Source organism: Dendronephthya gigantea, unplaced genomic scaffold (genome assembly GCF_004324835.1).
Source record: "Dendronephthya gigantea isolate DGI-Jeju-01 unplaced genomic scaffold, DenGig_1.0 000297F, whole genome shotgun sequence".
Classification (NCBI taxonomy): Eukaryota; Metazoa; Cnidaria; class Anthozoa; order Malacalcyonacea; family Nephtheidae; genus Dendronephthya; species Dendronephthya gigantea.
Genome location: NW_021163307.1, coordinates 18,963 through 41,476, shown reverse-complemented (window position 1 = coordinate 41,476; position 22,514 = coordinate 18,963). Strand labels below are relative to the sequence as shown.

At 36.7% G+C, this 22,514-nt stretch overlaps 2 protein-coding genes across 2 annotated transcripts; both read left to right on the top strand.

The window, feature by feature from the left end:
* The first annotated feature begins 42 nt into the window (after positions 1-42).
* LOC114541510 (serine/threonine-protein kinase/endoribonuclease IRE1-like) lies at positions 43-3,423 on the top strand. Its single transcript, XM_028561425.1, has 2 exons — positions 43-289; positions 2,590-3,423. Exons 1-2 carry the CDS (start codon positions 68-70, stop codon positions 3,421-3,423), a joined length of 1,056 nt encoding a protein of 351 aa, XP_028417226.1. The 5' UTR covers positions 43-67.
* A 9,386-nt stretch (positions 3,424-12,809) lies between these two features.
* LOC114541509 (putative ankyrin repeat protein RF_0381) lies at positions 12,810-17,581 on the top strand. Its single transcript, XM_028561424.1, has 6 exons — positions 12,810-12,849; positions 12,898-13,095; positions 13,393-13,491; positions 13,930-14,321; positions 14,659-15,402; positions 16,766-17,581. Exons 1-6 carry the CDS (start codon positions 12,810-12,812, stop codon positions 17,579-17,581), a joined length of 2,289 nt encoding a protein of 762 aa, XP_028417225.1.
* Positions 17,582-22,514: the final 4,933 nt, after the last annotated feature.

Here is a 22,514-nt window from a genome sequence, read left to right as displayed (position 1 = left end):
GCACAGGGTGCTGATTACTCTGAAAAGTGAAGTTGACGATCATAGTCTTGGCATTCACATCTTGAAGATGGCTGTGGTAAAGAATTCGGTTATTTTGGTCAATCGCCTTTTAGACCAGGGCATAGATGTATGGAGAGCTGGGACATTTCTCGTTGAAGGAAGGCAAATGAGTCTTCTTCAATGGAGTATTCATCTTGGTCATGATGAAATTGCAACTATCCTAAAAAGGTCCATAAAACATCGTAAGAAAATTCAGATGTTGAAAACAATTAATTGCAGCCAGTTAAAGGTAATATTTAGTAAATAATAGTTCATACATTAAGGACATTTTTGATAGGTTTCCATAGTAATTAAATTAAATACGAATCATTGAAACCACGCGGAGCGTAGGCCGGAGCTATATAATAGAGAGCTTTAGATTTTACCAGTGAACTATAATAAATAACTGGAATGATACTTCCTCATTGTTTTTGTGAAACCAAAATTTGCGGGACTTTACCTCCAGACACGCGTGTCTGGAGGTAGTCTCGCAAATTTTGGCAGATTTTTTGCTTCATTCGCGCGTGACTCGCGAGACACTGCAGATGCAGAGCGAATTTGAAAGAAATTTGTTTTTCTTGTTTGTTTCATGGTTTTAAATGTTTTTTTTTGGATAATAATGGAATTACTCTTAAATTCAACCAGGTGAACTGTTTTACGAATTACAACTGGAGTTGCCGATCAGATTGAAAACAAATTTTCTTAAACGGAACAAGTTTATAGCGATGTGCAATTTTGACAACAATATTTGTACGAAACGGATATCCTAAAGCTAAAATTTCATCGCAAAATACACTTGGTAGACATTGTTTAGTATTATAAGTTTATATTTTTTTAATTTCAAGTGACTAGATGGCGAAAAAGTTGTATTAATTGTAGAGTAAAACAAATATTCCTGCATTGTCACGCTAGGCTCTACGCTTAATTTTTCCTAGCAAAGAACCGTCTTACTCCGCATTTCCAATAATAGGTCCATAAAATGCATTCTACCAACATGTCTCAGCCGGCTGTAAGCACAAACACAGTAATAAATGCATGTTTATCCTGTCAAATATTTCGGAAATTTTACGCCTACTATTTCGAAAAATACACATAATTAAAGGCCACGGTCGGGAAAACAGTTCTCTCAAATTATTTTCTGCAAAAAACGAGAAAATGTCAACTTTTATTGCTTTTTAAATCACGTAGTGAGGACTACGAAGTTTTCTTCGCCGTAGTCAGATGAACGATGACTACGAGTGGTTGGCGTCGGTACGAAGTATCACGAATATCACGTCAATGTGAGGAATCTCGTAGCGGTAGCGGGAGCCGTAGTCAAACCTAAAGCTCTCCAATCCCCGAGCCGGTGCGGAGCACCGTGCGAGGGTATTAATTCCACTCGGATATTTACACCCACGATGTGCAAGTGCGAAATCAAAGTCGTCCGCCATTATGCAATGGACCTCACGCCATGGACGGTCTTCTACGTTACGCGCATGCGCCAGTGTGAACTACTAAGCTCTTGATTGGTCGAGACAAAAATTTGTATTTTCAAACGTCAATGAATAACTGTCATTTAGCAAAATTTTGATGAAATTTACAAATTTATATTTTCATAAATATGGAATATATGTATTTTTACTAAATTAGAGGGAAACTCGAATGAGCTCAGGACTTTTCACGGTTTAACAAATAACAAAACCAAATTTTCGACCGAATTCACCGTGTATAATCATAGGCATCCCAGGAATACAATTTGTATTTTTATATTCAATTCAAAACTCTCGCAAGCGAACGCGAGTCGCATTGCTATGGTATAATGAAGTCGGAAAATTCTACACTTGATAATATTTCATCCAACACAGCTTTAAAAAGTAATTCTTTTGTGGTAAACACAACTTTAATATTCTCAAATGTATTTCTCTATAAATCTGAATGTGTTATGCGATAAACGACATTATAATTTCATTTATAAACTCCGTTTTCATAATGACAAAAAGAGAAGAAAATCAAAACATTCCCGTGAAAAACCAGTGGAAGCGTAACATAAAACTTCGGAAGTTGTATGAGACGTCTGATGTTATATTTCATAGACATAGGTATTTAATAATTAAAATAATTTGCCATGACACTCACTATAGATGAGTAACTTAACTTCCATAAAAAGGTAAAAATCTTGTCGTATTTTTGCCATTTTTTCACAAAAATATGACGGTAAACTTTGATTCTTTAAAAATATACGAACTTAACTAAACTTTGATTCTTTAAAGATATACGGCCGTTGCGACTTGCGAGTTGCTATGACTACAGTGTTTCCACGCGCAGAAAAATATTTCCATACTTTTCTCTTTTTCTATTTCTCACATAAATTTTCTAACAATCATGTTACCATCCCTACGCTTAACTAATTTCGTTTAACCGAGGAGGGGCGGCCCTGTTTATTCCCTTAGCTTTAGGAATGTGTGATCTAACTTCACCAAAAATTTACTTAGGTTATGTATGAGTAGCAGTATAGAGAACATGCGTGTATATTAATATATCGTAAAAATATTCATGGTTTTTCGTCAATAGGCTGAAATACCGATGCAGGCTGTTATCGCAAGCACACAATTCAAGATTGGCGATGGTGGATTCTCGTGTGTCTATGTTGGTATCCTGAAGGATGGAAGTGAAGTTGCTGTTAAGAGAATTTTAGTCCAAAGTGAGGATAAAACAGCCGAAAACGAGAAGGAAATTATGAGTCTTTTTAAAACGAACGACTCTTCATTTACTGTAAGCTATCGGCACTTTTACCGTGATGATACCTTCATGTATCTCATTATTGATCTTTGCGAAGAAACTTTGAGAGAACTTGTTCATGAATGCAGTATTGGACATCTACAAGAGCATGGTCCACAAATGATCCGCGAAATTCTATCAGGACTAGAATTTCTTCATAGTAAAGGAATATTGCACAGAGATCTAAAACCATCAAACGTCCTGGTTGATGTCGAAGGTCGCATGAAATTGGCCGACTTTGGAATAAGCCGCGTTCTAAAGGACGGTAAATCCACACTTAAAACGTATGCCAAAGGAACTCCGGGCTGGATGCCGCCGGAAGTAATTGAAGCCATAGATAGAAACGAAGAAGGTGCTTTCAAAAGAAAATCTGACGTCTTTGTTGTGGGTATGATTGCTTTTTTCATCTTAACCAAAGGTGAACACCCTTTCGGTTCTTCGTTAGATCGAATGGGAAATATTATGAAAGGAGACGTTGTAAATGCCAAGAAACTTACTGATCCTAATGCTCGAAAGTTTGTGTCGTGGTTGATCAATCACAGGATTGATGATAGACCTTATGCACACGACGCGCTGAGGGATCCTTTCTCGCTAACAGAGACTGATAAAAATCGAAGAAGTGCATGATGAAAATAGTACAAACAAGCCAACAATGAAATAATTGTTTATCAAATGTGTATAGAGATCAATTGAAAATGACACGTTTTTAATATACAAAAACACACAGCGAGCAACAAAAATCGAAATTTTGTGCATCAAGACATAAAAATATCTATCACCGTTCAGTTTCTTTGAAATTTCGTTCAATAGAGGTTGTATATTCTTCTCGAATGATTTGAAATGTGCCGAATGCAAAAATTTCTTGAATTTGAGACATGTGTTTTGAATCTCAATCCTATATTTCGTAGTCATCTTGAAAAAATGTAAACAGATTGCCGCGCCAAAATGACATACGACAATTTTTCACTTTTGAAGCCGTGTATGGCATCTTTCAAGCGTGAAAAAATAGTAGGCCTAATTAAATTGCATGAAGTTTAATTTAACCAGTGAAATACGATTTTTTTTTCATTATTCTAGTGTGCATAAATCTCTATACACATAGAATAAGCTATTTTATAACCCCAAAATAACAGCAGTATCCTTTCGTTGTTGAAGAAAAAATTGAGTAATTGATCGTATTCACTACTTCACATTTTGGTGCTTTTGCGATATCCATTTAGGGAATATTAATACGTTAATTTTCATAATTATGTTCATGTCGATAGTTTATTTAATATAGGCACCCTCCTGAAAAAATAAGCTTTGAGGCGGTCATGTTTATGTCCTTTAAGAATACATGCAGTACTTTAAGAATACATGCAGTTCAGAAATAACCCAACACTTCGGTTGCGCTTCGGTTGCGGTCGACCGATAAAAACCGCAGAGGACTGCAAGGGGAAAAATGCGATCGCGGTTGCCTTTTTCTTCCGAATGGAACATTAAGAACTGCTAAGAACGACCACACAATAATCATATCGAAAACATCTTAAGCCCAGTTTGTATAAGATCGTTATCTGTCGCTACCTGTCTTTTGGAGTCTTTAGAGTAATCTTGAAAAACCGATAACAACACAGAAAAACCGAAAGCGACAATGTCGTTGGGATAGGACAAACCCTATCTCAAAGACATATAACGACAAGAAACGACGAAATTCTGGCCAAAACGGTCCGGTGACATACGGAAAAAATTGAAATTCATACCAAATAAGTAAGGAATATCATAATATATTGAAGTATTATAAAAGAATATGAAGTATTCTCTATCATGCCGACGAAGTTTAAGGACTAGTTTATGGTACGCGCAAAGCTCTTCTCGCTTCCTAAATATTTCTCTGGCCCAGAAGCGGGGGTTTTCTTTGTTGTCGAGTCGTTGACTTTCGGGAAACGTTTTGATTTTTCTATGTTGTTAAAGCCTATCTACACGATACGATTTGTCGTATACTATTGTCACTATTGTATGACACATTTTTGTTCATGCGCTGATAACGAATTTTAAAATCTAACGTTTGTGCGCGTGTTTATTCAATCATATACGTCAGGGTAAGAATCGTAAACGACTAATCGTATCGTGTAGATAGGCCTTTATAGGTCTTTCAAGATTATACTTCAAAGACACGGAATGACAGGTAGCGACAAATTCGAGGTTCAACCTCGGTTTTACCTCGGTTTTACCTCGGTTTTACCTCGGTTTTACCTCGGTTCAACCACGGTCAGAGCTCGGTTTGACCTAGGTTAACTGCGGTTTATGTTAGGTTATTTCTGTATAGCACTGCATATGTAGATCAAATTAACTTCATGAAAAGCTAACTTGTACCACGTGCATGCAAGCACTATATCATTATTATTCACTTTGATTCGAACAACATGATTTCCACTGCATAGATATAGTTGCGGAAAAGGTGCATAGCTGCATAGCCATAGATCTTATATTGGTCTCATTTGATCACAATAAATGTAAAATTGGATATTCTTCCTAATCAGATGATTTCATTTCATTATTATTTACTGAAAGTGTTATATTATCTGATGGTGCCTATGCATCAGTCCAGTGGCGTAGCCAGCACGATAATTGGATACGCAGGATATCCTGTGTTTGGATACGCAGGAGTAATTTATTTTGAAATCATTTGATTTTACAGTAAGATGAATATATTATGAACATCCCCCCCCCCCAATCGCTCTCCACGGAGACCCCTGATGAGCAAATAATATGCATGTATATTTTACAGCTTAACACGGTCTCCTACATTAACGCCTGTATTCTAAAAGCTCACTCACACTCAAACTCATTGAGTGGGAGATCCTAATCTTCTCATAACGTTTCCATGGCGGTATTTCCAGCCGAAAAGGGGCTTAATTTTCAGTGATTCACCTTATATCTTTCCATCTATTGAAAGAAAACTTTCTCGTTGACCAGCACTAACAAAATTTATATGCCACACTCGATGAGTGTGAGTGTGAATACAGGCGTAGGTTGAACTTTTTGAATACAGGCGTAAGTCTTCTACTGCTTTATCAAGGAACCCTGTTTCATTAATGAGCTAATTTCTAAATTTTGATGAGTATTTCTCAACCCTAAGATGTTTACACTGACTTTTGCTAATTTTATTTTTCGTTGACGTATGCCCGTAATAATTTACCCGTAAAATTGCCTCTTGAAAGAAACAATTTCGGCGCATGTTTTATAATCTATGGGACACGATTTTCTTTGATTATCAAAAAAGCTTCAAACTGGTGACATAATTTCCCTTCAAATTATAAATGTAGATATCTCAAAAGATGATAGATGGCTCCTTACAATTTTAAAAACATTAAAAACTCGTGACTTAGATATAAAATTTTGGCAGCAGATTTCTTCCTGAAGGAAAAGAATTTTCCCCAATACATTAGGTAACATTCTAGGCAACATTCTAACAGTCATAAAATTGTCGATAAATATGACTATTCACCCACTTTGCTCGAAAACCAGTCTGCTACGCCAATATTTAAATTTTTGAAAACCTTAACAAGTAAAGCGAAAATTAGAATAAGTCTAAAAAAAATCGTCAAAAAGTATTATCAATATTTTAAATGTCACAAAAATCACTTTTTTATTCTTAAAAAATCTCGCCAGGACAGAATTTTTTTAAACTTGTTTAAATTTTAAATTTTCGCAAGAAAACGTTTTAAAAAACGTTTCTCAACGATTAGTTAATATTTAAGATGATTTCAAACGCTCTCAAATAATATTAAGACACAATACGATTCAATTATAAAATTTACGAGGGGGTCAGAATCCGTGAGAAGAATATAACCCAAATCTGCTGGCGGAATTGGACCCCCGTAGGTTTATATCCGCTAGCAGATCCTCCGGTTCAAATATGGGTATGGCCAAGGTCTATTTTCAGCCGGGTCCAAATCCGCTTTCACAACTGTAAACCGGGCCGTAGCTAAAAGCGTAATTATAGGGGTGCTGGTTTATATTCATATATTCATCTATTGTTCCTTTGATCTTTAAAAATTATTATATGATGCAAGATACAAGATGAAAAAATTCGAGAGAATAAAACTTCGTTTGGAAACCCGCTGCCAGTTAGCGCTCTCAACGTTCTATCATATGCATATCCAACAGAGGAGGAAACTTTTGACCTGCAATAGAAGAAGCAGTGTGGTTCAAGTAAGATAACCAACTGGTGGCATTTTACCAAAATAAAGAAATTTGTTCTATTTGACTGCTCTCAATTCAAAAGCAATTGCAAATATTTTGCTGGCTAACATTTCCTTGCAGGAGGAAATCTAGCCAAAGCCAACATACCGCGCCAGAATTTTAGGCCAGGGTCTCCACAACTTATTTGCATATGGCTCTTAGGGGGCACCAACGTAGTAAAAAGAGAAACAAAGAATTCTGAAAAGAATGCATAAAATATCCTATTAATACAGATTCTCTCACGCTTGTGGTTTTCAATCGCAAGGAAATTTCCTTGCATTGTGGAAACCCTATTGCAGCTAATTGCTTATAATTGCAAGATAATATTCAAAGAATTCTGGTCTTTATAGTTAAATAATGTTGCGAACTAGACTTCAGAATAAATAAGGTTTTTTCTTCGTTTTAAGAGAGCAACACAGCAGCACGCTAATAACGAATATATGCCACTGATGACAGCGGGCACAGTCGGGGATGAAGGTAGGTTTGCTGGAATGTAGATCACAGAGCTCTTTGTTTAACATATTGTCAATGTTGTAGGGTATAAACCATTAAAGCCAGGAATTTGATAAATAACCTTGTGTTATATCACAGTAATTTGTTTCAGTGCGACAGTGCTTAGAATCGATAAGAAATTTTGTGAAATGCAGCGCATTTGCGCAAGGATTGTGGCCTAATGGTCTAATTACTTAAATTGCAACACAGACTTTATCGATTGCTACGTTAGACGAATTTACTCATGAGTGACTTGGGCTATGTTCACGCTAAACTTAGAGACCACGATCTATCTCGCCAAGAATCAACCGGCAATAGTTATCCTGAGGTAGGGGCTCTAGGGTTTCATATTCGCAAATTCGTAGCCGTGTGACTGCCGGATTTCATTCGACGAAAGCGAATGTTGATACGGTGATTAAAAATGCTTCAATATACAACCCCAATTAAGCGTGTTTTCCATTTAATTGTAAATGTGTCGTGAACAAGTAATTTTAACCGATGACAAATAGTTCAGATATAAATTTATCTTTTATTATTTCTGAATTCAAATCGGTCATTGTTGCATGACTGCACGCACATAGAAATATTCTATCACATCAGCCACAATGACATGTTCACAACACATAGATTAAATGGCAACCAGGCATCAAATTATTGCGTATAGTTTGAGCCCTTCGGTGATGTGGTAAAGTATTTAGCTATAATTTTAATGATACAATGATACAATAGTTTTAACTGTAAAAATTACGTAATTCAGCCTTTAGGCTGCAAAGTAATTTTATTAAATACAAATACAAATAAATACAAATAAATACAAATACAAAGTATTTTCAGGCAACAGTTTGAGAATCGATGTTGCATGTCTCGTCACTTTTAGAATACTGTAGGGTATAATTTTTTTAAAGGCAGTAAATGGGTCAATCTCTTCGCTGCGCTCACTCGTGAGAAAATGTTCACGAGAACATAAAACCTATGTCTTCGAGGAAACTGTGTAATACATGTTCTGTTTATTATATCCACTAAATTCAGAGTAACAAAAGTACATAAGCCATGAAGGCCATTATAAAAGCGAATATTTTTTAAAGCCTAAACATTAAATTAGAATAAATTTTACTTATCTAAAATGTCTTTCAATTGTTTTCGTTTGTATATCCAATGTTAATTCCGTTTTATATACGAACCAAAGACCATTTTTATTTTTAAAACAACAGCAATGAAAGTGGCGGGAAAATTTTTAAAACTCGTTATGTCACCCCCAAACATGACGTACCGTATGACATTTATATGACATAAACATGACATTTACATGACGTAACATGTCACATACGAAAAATATCTGCACTGTACCCCGGATGTAGTGGCGTATGAGTTCTACGAGTTTTTTATTCCTCAGTAAAATACCCCCATCCATATAATACAAGTACGATCGTACTATAGGGACCAGGAACTGCGTAACCGAGTTTAATTTCTGAACTGCATTGTATTTATAACAATGGAGAGGACAATGTATTTCTAATCGTTTCCGTTTACTTATATGTAGGCTGAATATTATTGATATGTATATATTATTTGCTGCAAATATATCAAGAATTGCTTGTAACTTGCTTCAAAGTTCAAAAGTAAAAATTCGAACTCCGTCAATCGATGCGGAATAATGCTTAGAATAATTGTGCCGAGTTTCATTCCGATCAAACAAGTAATGATAGAGCCTTAGGGTTTTTTTAAAGAGCGTCGCCCCCTAACAACAATAAGAAGAAGATTAGCAGCGGTTAGGGACCAGTTCCTGGTCCAAAAATGAGGATAATTTCCTTTTCAGAGCCCAGCTTAAGTTAATTTCATTTAATCGTAATTGTTCTGAAAATGTCAAGATGGTTGACCTCATTAGAATATTGCTGTGTGTTTGCAGTTAACAATGACAATACATACAGACTAAATTGCCTGCTTAATGCCGTGGGAAAACGGGCGATGTTTACTTCACTTTTATGACTGTATTGGTTTCTGCAAAATAAAAACATTTATGAGCTTTGACTCATTCGAGTCATTTCATAAATCATTAGCTTTGCCTGAATTCTGGCTTAGGAAATATTCCGCTTCGTTTGAAATGACGAGGGGTTGTTTCATGTATGCATTTTTAGTAAAATTCTATTATGCGTTTCAAAATTGAATAGAAGTTTGCTTTTTAGAAAGGCGCACATGCAACGTGCCATTGTCATATAAAGTCTGAATTGTTTTAGGCATAGCCGTTTTGCTCAAAGATGGCGACTTCGCCAAATAAGATGAGAATGGCTGAATCCATGGAAAATAATAATGTCATCATATCCCAGCGTGAGGAGAATGACACAAGTTCAACTTTGGCAGAGAAGAATCGTACAGGAACATCTGGGAAATTAGATGATATATCTGCGCGGGGAAATAAACAATCCAAGCCTGTTGTTAATGAAAAAAAAGGAATTGAAGTGGAACATCAAGGAGAAAACATTGAAAACGAAAAATATCATAGTGGTATGAAATTTTATACTTATAATAAGTGGAATGAAACTCGCAATTTGGTTAGTAGGCGTGCAGGATGAGAGAATCCCGCACGAAAAGTTACAAATGTCTCATTGTATTTATTTTATAAAGCAAATACTAAATGCTTCCTCGACTTTCAGAAAGCGTAATAAAACACTCGGCTGCGATTCGTGCTTCTTCACGCTTTCGAAAAGTCTCGCAATATCCCGCGTGGAGTATCACGCTATCCTGCACGGAACCATTTAGTATTCCTTTATTATTATATGTGTATAGAGATTTATGCACAGCAGAAGATGAAATAAAAATCGTATTTCACTGTGTAAATTAATTTTATGCAATTTGATTGGACGTACGATGTTTTTCACGTGTGAAAAAATGCCATACACGGCTTTTGATTGGACGTACGATATTCTTCACACGTGAAAAATTGTCGTATGTCATTTTGGCGGCAATTTCTTTACATTTTCTTTCAAGATGGCGTCGAAATATAGGAGTGAGATTCAAAACATAATTCTCATATTCAAGATATTTTTACATTCAGCACATTCTCAAATCTTTCGGAAAGAGTATCTAACTTCTTTTGAACAAAATTACAAAGAAACTGAACGGTAATAAATATGTTTTGATGCATAAAGTTTCGATTTTGTTGCTCGCTGTGTTTTTGTATATTAAAAGCGTGTCGTTGTCAAATTGATCTCTATACACATTTAATAAACAAATTACTTCATGGTTGGCTCGTTTGTACGATTTTTATTATGCACTCGTTGCGAAGGATCGCAAACTCACTCGTTCGCTGCGCTCATTCGTTCGTTTTGCGATCCTTCACAACTCGTCAATCATGAAGTAATCTCTATTTATAGAACATTTATCTAAGAACCAAGGTCAAGAATCAAGGTCAAAAACTTCAAAAAAAGCCCTTCCTCGAAACGTGCATGGAGGTTCTCTCTGCATTCTTCAAGTATTCGGCTTATCGTCTTGATATTAACATGACAAAATTTCTGGACCCTAATTTGTCAAGAGAAGCACAGTCATTTCTCTATTTATATATCTTCTGTAATCTTTGGAAAATGCTGCAATTTCATTGCCAACCCTTTCGAGTTGTAATTGCTCTTTTGCTCATAGCTAATAAAAATCACTCCATTAGTACATACAACTAGCCAAGCAGCAATCAGGATACAAAATATAAATTATACTAAATCTTAATAATTTCAAATTCTACTATTTACTAAGCATTGTTCTGATGATTTGTAATGAATTTCAATAAATTGTATCTTTAGATATATAAACCTTTGTTTTGTAAACGCTCGTATGACTTGGGCATTATTTTCACTCCCATTCGTTCTATTACCATCATTAATTGCACGACTCAATAATAGTCATAACATAACGTATTGCAAAGATTTATAAAATACCTTAAAATCTGCTACCATGGTATATAGGCACTTGAACTTCAATAATATAATAGACCTTTCTTAAAATGTCGTTAAACGCCGAAAGTCTGATCTTGCACGAAATTTGATTGGCTCCTTAAAATTATCCAGCCAATCAAACTTCGTGTAACATTAGACTTTAGCGTTTTATATCATCATAAAAAAGATCAATTGTCAATTTTCATCAGAATAATCCTTGGTAAATAGTACAATTTGAAATTATTAAAATAGAGCATAACTTAGAAATGACATTTTGTATCCTTAATGGTGATTGCCTATGAGCAAGAATGCAATTAATGCTCAAATCGCACTCTTTAGTCAGTGGAATTAAAGCATTTACAAGATATACAATAGATGCCAAAATCATACTCGTGATTGGCAAATTAACTCCCGCTACGTGCTCGGTTGAATTTGTAAACACTGGTATCATTTTGGCATTAATTGCGCTCTTTTTCGCTCTATTAATATCATTAATTATACCAAAATACAATTACTTTACTCATTTTTTCAAAATAAGCAAATTTGCGTGAAGATATATATTTACATTGAAACTTAAAGACCGTCAAGGAAATAAGAAAGGCCATGAAAGTAAACGAAAGTACTGAATAAAAAGTCATATTCAGACTGTGTTTCACAAATAACTTTAAAGTTTGCATTGAAGTTGTACGAATTTATTATGTTAATACCCCATATATAGAAAGTGATAAAAAGCAAGAGGCAAGTGGAAGTACAAACGTCTGTGAAGAAGGAAAACAGAAATTTTGGGACGAACTGAGAAAGCAAGTTGAATGTGGTGAAAACAAAGAAGATCGTTGGAAGAAGACAATTCTTTGGCGTGCTTTTCAGTTTAGTCCAGTAGATCAAAAAATTGTTAAATATTTAGTTGACCATGGAGCAGACATTTATTCCCAGAACGAAGAAGGTGAAACAGTTCTTTGCAACGCGACAAGAAATGGTTTACTTGATCTTGTTAAGTATTTTGTGCAATATGGCCCTGAACATAATTTTCAAGATGATTGCAGAGCTCTCCAGAGTGCAATACAGTCTCGATCATTAGAAATTGTGAAATATTTCGTTCAAAAGGGCGCCAATGTAAATGGAAAGGATTCTGATGCGGGGACCGTGCTGCATTTTGCAGTTAGTAAAGGTACGCTAGAAATGGTAAAATACCTCGTTGAAAATGGTGCTGATGTAAATGGAAAGGATACTAACGGGTGGACAGTGCTTCACAATGCTGTTACTGAAGGTAAGCTAGAAATCATAAAATATCTTGTTGAAAATGGCGCCGATGTAAATGGCGAGTACACTGATGGATGGACAGTATTGCACTATGCTGTTAGCGAAGGTAAACTAGAAATGATAAAATATCTTGTTGAGAAGGGAGCTGATGTAAAAGGTAAAAATACTGACGGAAGGACAGTACTGCACACTTCTGTTACTAAAGGTAAGCAAGATATAGTGAAATACCTTGTTGAAAACGGAGCTGATGTAAATAGCACGGATATTGACGAGAGGTCAGTTCTACACAGCGCTGTTACTGAAAGTAAGCTAGATGTGGTAAAATACCTTGTTGAACATGGGGCTGATGTAAATGGCAAGGATACTGATGGGGACACAGTGCTGCATTTTGCAGTTAGTGAAGGTACGCTTGAAATGGTAAAATATCTTGTTGAAAATAGCGCTGATGTAAATGGAATTGATACTGATGGGTGGACAGTGCTGCACAATGCTGTTACTGAAGGTAGGCTAGAAATCATAAAATATCTTGTTGAAAACGGCGCCGATGTAAATGGCAAGTATACTGATGGATGGACAGTATTGCACTATGCTGTTAGCAAAGGTACACTAGAAATGATAAAATATCTTGTTGAGAAGGGAGCTGATGTAAAAGGTAAAAATACTGACGGAAGGACAGTACTGCACACTTCTGTTACTAAAGGTAAGCCAGATATAGTGAAATACCTTGTTGAAAACGGGGCTGATGTAAATAGCACGGATTTTGACGAGAGGTCAGTTCTACACAGCGCTGTTACTGAAAGTAAGCTAGATGTGGTAAAATACCTTGTTGAACATGGGCTGATGTAAATGGTAAAGATACTAATGGGGACACAGTGCTGCATTTTGCAGTTAGTGAAGGTACGCTTGAAATGGTAAAATATCTTGTTGAAAATAACGCTGATGTAAATGGAATTGATACTGATGGGTGGACAGTGCTGCACAATGCTGTTACTGAAGGTAAGCTAGAAATTATGAAATATCTTGTTGAAAACGGTGCCGGTGTAAATGGCAAGTATACTGATGGATGGACAGTATTGCACTATGCTTTAGCAAAGGTACACTTAGAAATGGTAAAATATCTTGTGAAAAAGGGAAAAGCTGAAGTAAAAAAGGTAAAAAATACTGACGGAAAGACAGTACTGCACACTGCTGTTACTAAAAGTACGCTGGATATAGTGGAAATATCTTGTTGAAAAAGGCGCTGCTGTGAATGCCATTAACAGGAAAAATACTAACGGGTCGACAGTGCTGCACAGTGCTGTTGCTAAAGGTAAGCTTGAAATAGTGAAATATCTTGTTGAAAACGGCGCTGATGTAAATAGACCGGATATTGACGGGTTGACAGTTCTACACACAGCTGTTAGTAAAGGTACGCTGGGTATAGTGAAATATCTTGTTGAAAAAGGCGCAGCTGTGAATGCCATTAACAGCAAAAATGCTGACGGGTCGACAGTGCTGCACAGTGCTGTTGCTAAAGGTAAGCCAGAAATAGTGAAATATCTTGTTGAAAACGGCGCTGATGTAAATAGCACGGATATTGACGGAAAGACAGTTCTACACAATGCTGTTACTGGAAGTAAGCTTGATATGGTAAAATATCTTGTTGAACATGGGGCTGATGTAAATGGCAAGGATCCTGATAAATGGAGAGTGCTTCACAGTGCTGTTACTGAAGGTACGCTAGAAATGGTAAGTTTCCTTGTTGAAAATGGCGCTGATGTAAATGGCAAGGATAGTAACGGAGTGGACAGTGTTGCACAGTGCTGTTGCTAAAGGAGCACACGAAACGGTAAAATATCTCATTGGAAAGGTGCTGATGTAAATGCAAGTATATTGACGGATGGTCTGTCCTGCACTACGCTGTTTCTAAAGGTACGCTAGAAATGGTGAAATATCTTGTTGAAAAGGCGCTGATGTAAATGGTAAGAATACATACGGTAGGACAGTGTTGCACTACGCTGTTACTGAAAGTACGATAGATATAGTAAAATACCTGGTTGAGAATGGCGCTGATGTAATTGGTAAGACGACGAACGGACGAACAGTGCTGCACAGCGCCGTTACGAAAGGTACGCTAAAGGTGGTAAAATATCTCGTTGAAAATGGCGCTGATATAAATGGTAAGAATTCTGACAAATGGACAGTCCTGCACAGTGCTGTTAATAAAGGTACACTAGATATGGTAAAATACCTCGTTCAGAATGGCGCTGATGTAAATGGAAAGAATACTGACGGGTGGACAGTCCTCCACACTGCTGTTACTAAAGGTAGCCTGGATATCACAAAGCACCTCGTGAAAAATGGCGCTGATGTAAATAGTAAATATACTGACGGTTGGACCGTCCTACACGCTGCTGTAGATACTGGTGCATTAGAAATTATTAAATATTTAGTTGAACAGGGTGCTGACATAACTCCTAAAGGTAACATCAGCGCTCATACTCTTGGCACTGACATCATTAGGATGGCTGTTGCAAACAATTCAGTTGCTTTGGTGGATCTCATCAGGCAAAAGAACAGGGTTGTTCCGAGAGCTGGAAAATTTCTTGTCGAACGAAGCCAAATGAAGCCAATTCTTATCGAAGAATCTCAAAATAGTCTCAAAAAGTCTTTAAAACATGGTGAGAAGATTGAGATGTTGAAAAGAATGAACTGCAACATGTTAGAAAAGGTAATTTTTCAAATTAACTGAGTTTGGATAGAAACAACGTTATAAATCATTAAAGGCCCAACCGAGACACCAAACGCACAATTAGTTGTGGGAGAAATGGTTTTTGAGAGAGAAGTGCTTCAAATATAATGTAGATGAGGTCAAAGTTACCCCTTATAGGCTCGCTACAGCTTAATTCATGTAGTTTATGGTACAATTAATTATGTAGTCCTAGCCAAGGACTCTGGCGTCCTCAGGGGTCGTGGATCCCCATGTTGCACGTCCTCAGGGGTTTAACAGCTGCTCCCCAGTATTGATCTTCACCCAAGAGGGGTCATAGCTCCCCAGATAGATATCCTAAATGTCCAAAGGGGTCATAGATCCCCATGAGGTCATTCTTTACTTAGGTTTAGACACGAATGCATGTAGATTTATGCGAGTCTATGGGGTAGAGGGTGACCTTCGGCAACACTCCATCCCCCAGGACCAATGTTTAATTACTAAAAAAATGCACTGAACAAAGTGTTTTTATTAGCTACATGAAGCGAGGTAGAATGTCTCACAGGTGGGTACGGCATTACCCCAATATACTCTAGATGAACTGTTAGGCAGTCCTTGACGCAACAATATTTACATAAATTTCTGTAAATATTTTTTATCACTTTCCTCATGGTTTTATGCAAATCAGCAAATTAGTGCAAAATCGGTGGATTGTAAAAACTCTGAAATGGTAGACAGGGTAAATGGTAACAGAAGTTACCCCTATGAGCTTTAGATATACAATGCGTCGGATATGTTTGCATGATAATGCCACAATTTTAACAACAGTCATGAACATTAGCGAACGTTGCTAATTGGCTGCTTGCTAATTACCTTGTGGTGTACTCGTGCAGGATCACGCTGCGGTTTTGGTAAAATTACCTGCAAGATAATTTTTAATGGGTGTGTTTAAAGAGAGTGTTTAATGATAAGCGGAAAACTGGATTTAGGTATTTTCCCTCGCTGCTGGGTTGTAGCAGCCAGGGACAATTCAATATAGTAGCTCAAAGGGGTAATTTATGTTAAACCTTTTCGTCGACGGAAGCAGAAAAGGCAGCTTGCCTTTTATATGCTCATGGACATTGAATGTCTAATTTTGTAATTTTTGTTCTTCAATATGGGTTTATTGAAAAAGCAGAAATGCAAAACGTTGAATTCCGTAACAAATCTATTATTTATTTGAAGTTTGAATAAAGGACAGGCGCTATAACGTTATCAAACTTATTTTTCTCCGTGTTGGCCTTAGTAAACCATTAAAGTGCCTTTCTTTGGATTTCTGCCCCCTGCACTGCCCTTGATTGCGTCCGATGCCTCTGCATCTAATAACCATCTCTTTCTTCAATAGACTGAAATACCGATGCAGGCTTTTGTCGCAGAGAGTCAATTCAAAATTGGCGATGGTGGTTCTTCTTGTGTCTATGTTGGTCTCATGAAAGATGGAAGCGAAGTTGCTGTTAAGAGAATTTTGGTGCAAAGTGACGACAAAACAGCTGAAAACGAAAAAGAAATCATGAGTCTTATTGAAACGAACAGCTGTCCATTTATAGTGAGCTATCGTCATTTTCACCGTGATCATGACGATGTGCTCATGTATCTCATTGTTGATCTTTGCGAGGAAGACTTGAGGGAACTTGTTGATGCATCCAGTATTGAACATCTACAAGAGCATGGTCCACAAATGATTAGGGAAATTCTATCTGGACTTGAATTTCTTCATGGTAAAGGAATATTACACAGAGATCTTAAACCATCAAACGTCCTGGTTGATATCGAAGGTCGCATGAAATTGGCAGATTTTGGAATAAGCCGCGTTCTAAATGACGAACAAACGACAGTTGTGACATTCGCCAAAGGTACTCCTGGATGGATGCCATCGGAAGTAACTCAAGCCATTGAGAAAAATGAGAAGTGTCGTTTCAAAAAGAAATCAGATGTCCAGGTCGCGGGTATGATTGCTTTCTACGTCCTAACTAAAGGTGAACACCCTTTTGGTTCTAGGCTTGATCGAATGAGAAATATTTCGAAAGGGAACTCTATTGGCTTGAATACACTTGGTGATCGCAAAGCTCAAAATTTTGTGTCGTGGCTGATCAATCATAAAATTGATGAGAGACCTTATGCTGACGAAGCGTTGAGGCATCCTTTCGTTGATGAACATTGACACAGTCGAAATACAGAACTTTTCTACGGAGATAAAACAACTATTATAAAAATTAATTACGAAAGTCGAGATTCGCGGAAAAATAAATCTTATCTGGACTTGAACATATCATATTTGTCAAAATCACAACATTGTTTTCCTTTGTTGTTGAACTTGGTGAATTGAAATGGTCGCATTTATTTTTGTACATGCATTTGGGACAGTGCTGTATTAACTGCCCTAGATGGCCATCAGGCGCATCCAGTTTCACACAAAATGGTGGACGAATTAGTTGAGATAATGAGATTAATTATTACATGACAAAACAAAATGGCGGAAAGTTACTACGCAAACAAATTAAATATCCCTAGAGAATCTAAGAAAGGCCCGAAAGCCAAAACTACAAAATAATGGATAAAAGTCAGAAAGTCAAGCATGGCTTATATTTCGACAAACGCTTGCATTAGAAATGGAAATTTAGAGCTTTTCAAACTATTAGCAATTGGGATATCAAAGTACACTGTTTTTAAGTTGTTGAAGCATCCAGTTCGTTATATTCATTTTCCTTAGATATACAGTGTACATAAAAAATCTGCAATCCGCGAAAAATACGTGCTGAAACCTAGAGTTGCTGGGCACGAATGCTTAAGGATCTCGACCAGGCGCTTCAAATATTTTTTCGGTTTTATCATGCACATATGCATGCGTCTTGGTCGTGAAATTGCCAAAACCGACTCACCCTGCTTCGCTAGACTAATCCCGAATTGTATTCGCCACCGCATGAGTAAGTCATTAACACTTATTCACTGTCAACCGAAGGAAAAATTGTGTTTGGGAACCTGAGAACGGTCGATATTTCACGAGGCGAAGCAAAGGCCCTGACTTTAGGGGGACAAGCGACGTCCGCCATTTTGATTTTGAAATAATAAACAATTATTGGATGAGGTTTTTGTGATATGCAGAATTATCAAGGTCGAGGTAAGCGTTATCAGCCGAGCCGAAGGCGAGGCTGATAACGCTTATACGGAGACCTTGGTAACTCTGCATATCACAAAAACCGAATTCAATAATTGTTTTATTATACATTTGAAGAATAGTAAACATAGTATTAACGAATGAAAAACCTTATTTAAAGGCAACATCCAAAAATACATCAATTATTAATACACAAATACATTCAAATGAATACCGCTTGTTAACCACCGCAGGCTCACTTGCAGATAACTCAGTTATCTGCTAGCAGATAACTGAAATTTGCGTGATTTATTTGTCAACTATTTTAGCTAATCAAATTGCTTTTACTACTATAATGTATAATAAAAATATTTAAGACTTTATGTAAGCCTAAAATTAATACACTGCACCAGTAAGTATACAACCAAATAAAAAATTGATATAAATCAACTAGGTTACTTTTTTTGAGAAGACGAAAATGTACTTATTAAATCTGTTTATCCTGTTGTTTTTTCTCTTGTTTACTGGTCTCTTCACAGTGAGATAACTCCCCACCCCCAAACAATTTTCTACCCGGTGGACGGCGAAGTATCTACTCATGAAATACATAATTTCAAATGAAGAACCAGTCTAAAGGTTGCATGCCCAGGTGCGCAGCACTTGACTAAAGTTTTTATTTCCCATGGGAAATAACGCCTTATCTCACTCCTCACGGAGTCCAGTGAGCGACATCATTCTCTCTCGACCAATGAAGCGCTACGAAGAACAACATTGTCAAGTGGTATATATATAATATTCGCAATCATTAGTCGCGAAAAATGATATTAAACTCAAAGTAACTTCCAAAGGAGCGCATATGCACACATGCAAAACAACAATTTGAAAAAAATTACAAATAAATAGATTAAAAGACGTAAATTATATCATCTGTAGTCTTGACGAAAATGATAGAGCTAATTCAATGAAGGATATCCTTTCAAAACATTAAACGTTAAAGTCTGAGCGCACTTTTAATCCCTTAAAATCAGCAGCCTTTGCAGCGCGAATATATTTCTATCGCGAGGCTTCTATATGTTTAGCTAGAAGACTAAACTTCATTTTGCAATGTGATGGTGGTTGAATATTATGTGTAAGAGTCGGACCCCGAATTGGACCCCCGTAGGTCTCTATCGGATAGCGGATCCCCGGTACAAATATAGATATGGACCGGGGGGGGGGTCCATTTTCAGCTGTGACAACTGTTCGCAGGGCCGTAGCTAAAAGCGTAATTAGGGGTGCCAGTGTATATTCATATATTCATCTATTGTTCTTTTGATATGTAAACATGATTATATGATGCAAGATACAAGATGAAAAAATTCGACAGAATAAAACCTCGTTTGGGAACTCGGACTGCCAGTTAGCGTTCTCAACGTATTGTTCTCAACAATAGAAGAGGATACTTTGACCTGCAATAGAAGAAGCAGTGTGTGTTCAAGTAAGATAACCAACTGGTGGCATTTTACCAAAATAAAGAAATTTGTTCAATTTGACTGCTCTCAATTCAAAAGAAAATATGCAAATATTTCGCTGGCTAACATTTCTTTGCAAGAGGAAATCCAGCAAAAGCCAACATACTGTGCCAGAATTTAGGCCAGGGTTTCCACAACTTATTCGCATATGGCTCATAGGGGGAAGCAACATTGGAAAAAAAACAGCAACAAAACACTTTCGAAAAGAATGCATCATATATATCATATCAACACAGATCCCTCTCACGCTTCTGCTGTTAATCGCAAGGAAATTTCCTTGCATTGTGGAAATTTCCTTGCATTGTGGAAACGCTTATTGTGGCTAATTGCCTATAATTGCAAGATAATATTCAAAACATTCTGGTCTTTATAGTTAAATACTGTTGCGAACTAGACTTCAGAATAAATAAGGTTTTTTCTTCGTTTTAAGAGAGCATCACAGCAGCATGCTGTCGCTAATAACAAATATATACCACTGACGACAGCGGGGACAGACAGCAATGAAGGTAGGTTTGCTGGAATGTAGATCACAAAGCTCTTTATTTAATATATTGTCAATGTTGTAGGCTATAAAACATTGAAGCCAGGACTTTAATAAATAAACTTGTGTTATATCACAATAATTTGTTTCAGTACGACAGTGCTCAGAATCCATAAGAAATTTTGTGAAATTTAGCGCATTTGCGCAAGGATTGTGGTCTAATGGTCCAATTACTTAAATTTCAACACAGACTTTATCGATTGCTACGTTAGACGAATTTTACTCATGAGTGACTTGGGCTATGTTCACGCTAAACTTAGAGACCACGATATATCTCGCCAATAATCAACCGGCAATGGTTATCCTTAGGTAGAGGCCCTAAATTTAGGGTTTCATATTCGCAAATTCGTAGCCGTGTGACCGCCGGATTTCATTCGACGAAAGCGAACGCTGTTACGGTGATTAAAAATGCTTCAATATACAACCCCAATTAAGCGTGTTTTCCATTTAATCGTAAATGTGTCGTGAACAAGTAATTTTAACCGATGACAAATAGTTCAGATATAAATTTATCTTTTATTATTTCTGAATTCATTGTTGCATGACTGCACGCACATAGAAATATTCTATCACATCAGCCACAATGACATGTTCACAACATGCATAGATTAAATGGCAACCAGGCATCAAATTATTGCGTATAGTTTGAGCCCTTCGGTGATGTGGTAAAGTATTTAGCTATAATTTTAATGATACAATAGTTTTAACTGTAATTCAGCCTTTAGGTTGCAAAGTAATTTTATTAAATACAAATACAAATAAATACAAATAAATACAAATACAAAGTATTCCCAAGCGACAGTTTGAGAATCGATGTTGTCTCGTCACTTTTTAGAATATTGTAGGGTATAACTTTTTTAAAGGCAGTAAATGGGTCAATCTTTTCGCTGCGCTCACTCGTGAGAAATTGTTCACGAGAACATAAAACTTATTTCTCCGAGGGGACCGTGTAATGCATGTTCTGCAGGGCCGTGCCTCCTTGGGGGGGGGGTTTTGGTGTGGGGGGGGGGGTGTATTACCCCCCCCAAATAAATGCTAAGGGGCCCTGCTTTTGGGGAAGAACTTGCCTTATTTCAGTTATTTGATTTAACAACAAAGCTAAAAATAATTATATTTATGAAGAAAATAACCAACATTTTTCGATTTTCAAATGGTTTTCTCCCCTAATGTCTTCTTAAACTAGCGTTTTCTTCTCGTTTTCTCCCCCTTTGAAGCACGACTTACATGAAGTTTTACGCGCTTATTTTGATCACATCAACTGTGGGCTCAAATGTCTGTCATTTTCATCATATTGAAAGATTCTAAGCAGGATTAAAGACAAATTAAGCCGGGTATTTATTCATTTATTCAAAACTTAAGTTTTAGTAAGCTTAAGTTTGTCAAGTCCCGCTGTAGAAATTCAATGGACAATAAAAGACTTGATTCTCTTATGCTTTTGGCATGAGAAAAAGATTTGGCTGAGAAGGTTGATCTCCAAAACCTTGGCAAGGTGTGGTCTGGAATTAAACACAGGCGCATTAAATTGATATGACTGTACATTCCTTCGTTTGGGCAAAATTAAACTTGCAATGGTTAGATTCTAATTATTTGTAACTGTAAAAGATTTACTAAAACATTAAATAGGTTGCGACTTTTAAGGGGGCCCAAAAGTCGATAAAGTGTTGAGGGGCCCAAAATATTGTGACACCCCCCCCCCAATAAAATATCGGTCGGCACGGCCCTGATGTTCTGTTGATTATACCCACTAAATTCAGAGTAACAAAAGTACACAAGCCATGAAGGACCATTATAAAAGCGAATATTTTTCAAATTTTAGCCTAAACATTAATTAGAATAAATTTTACGTATCTAAAATGTCTTTCAATTGTTTTCGTTTGTATATCCAACGTTAATTCCGTTTTACATACGAACCAAAGACATTTGTATTTTCACAACAACAGCAATGAAA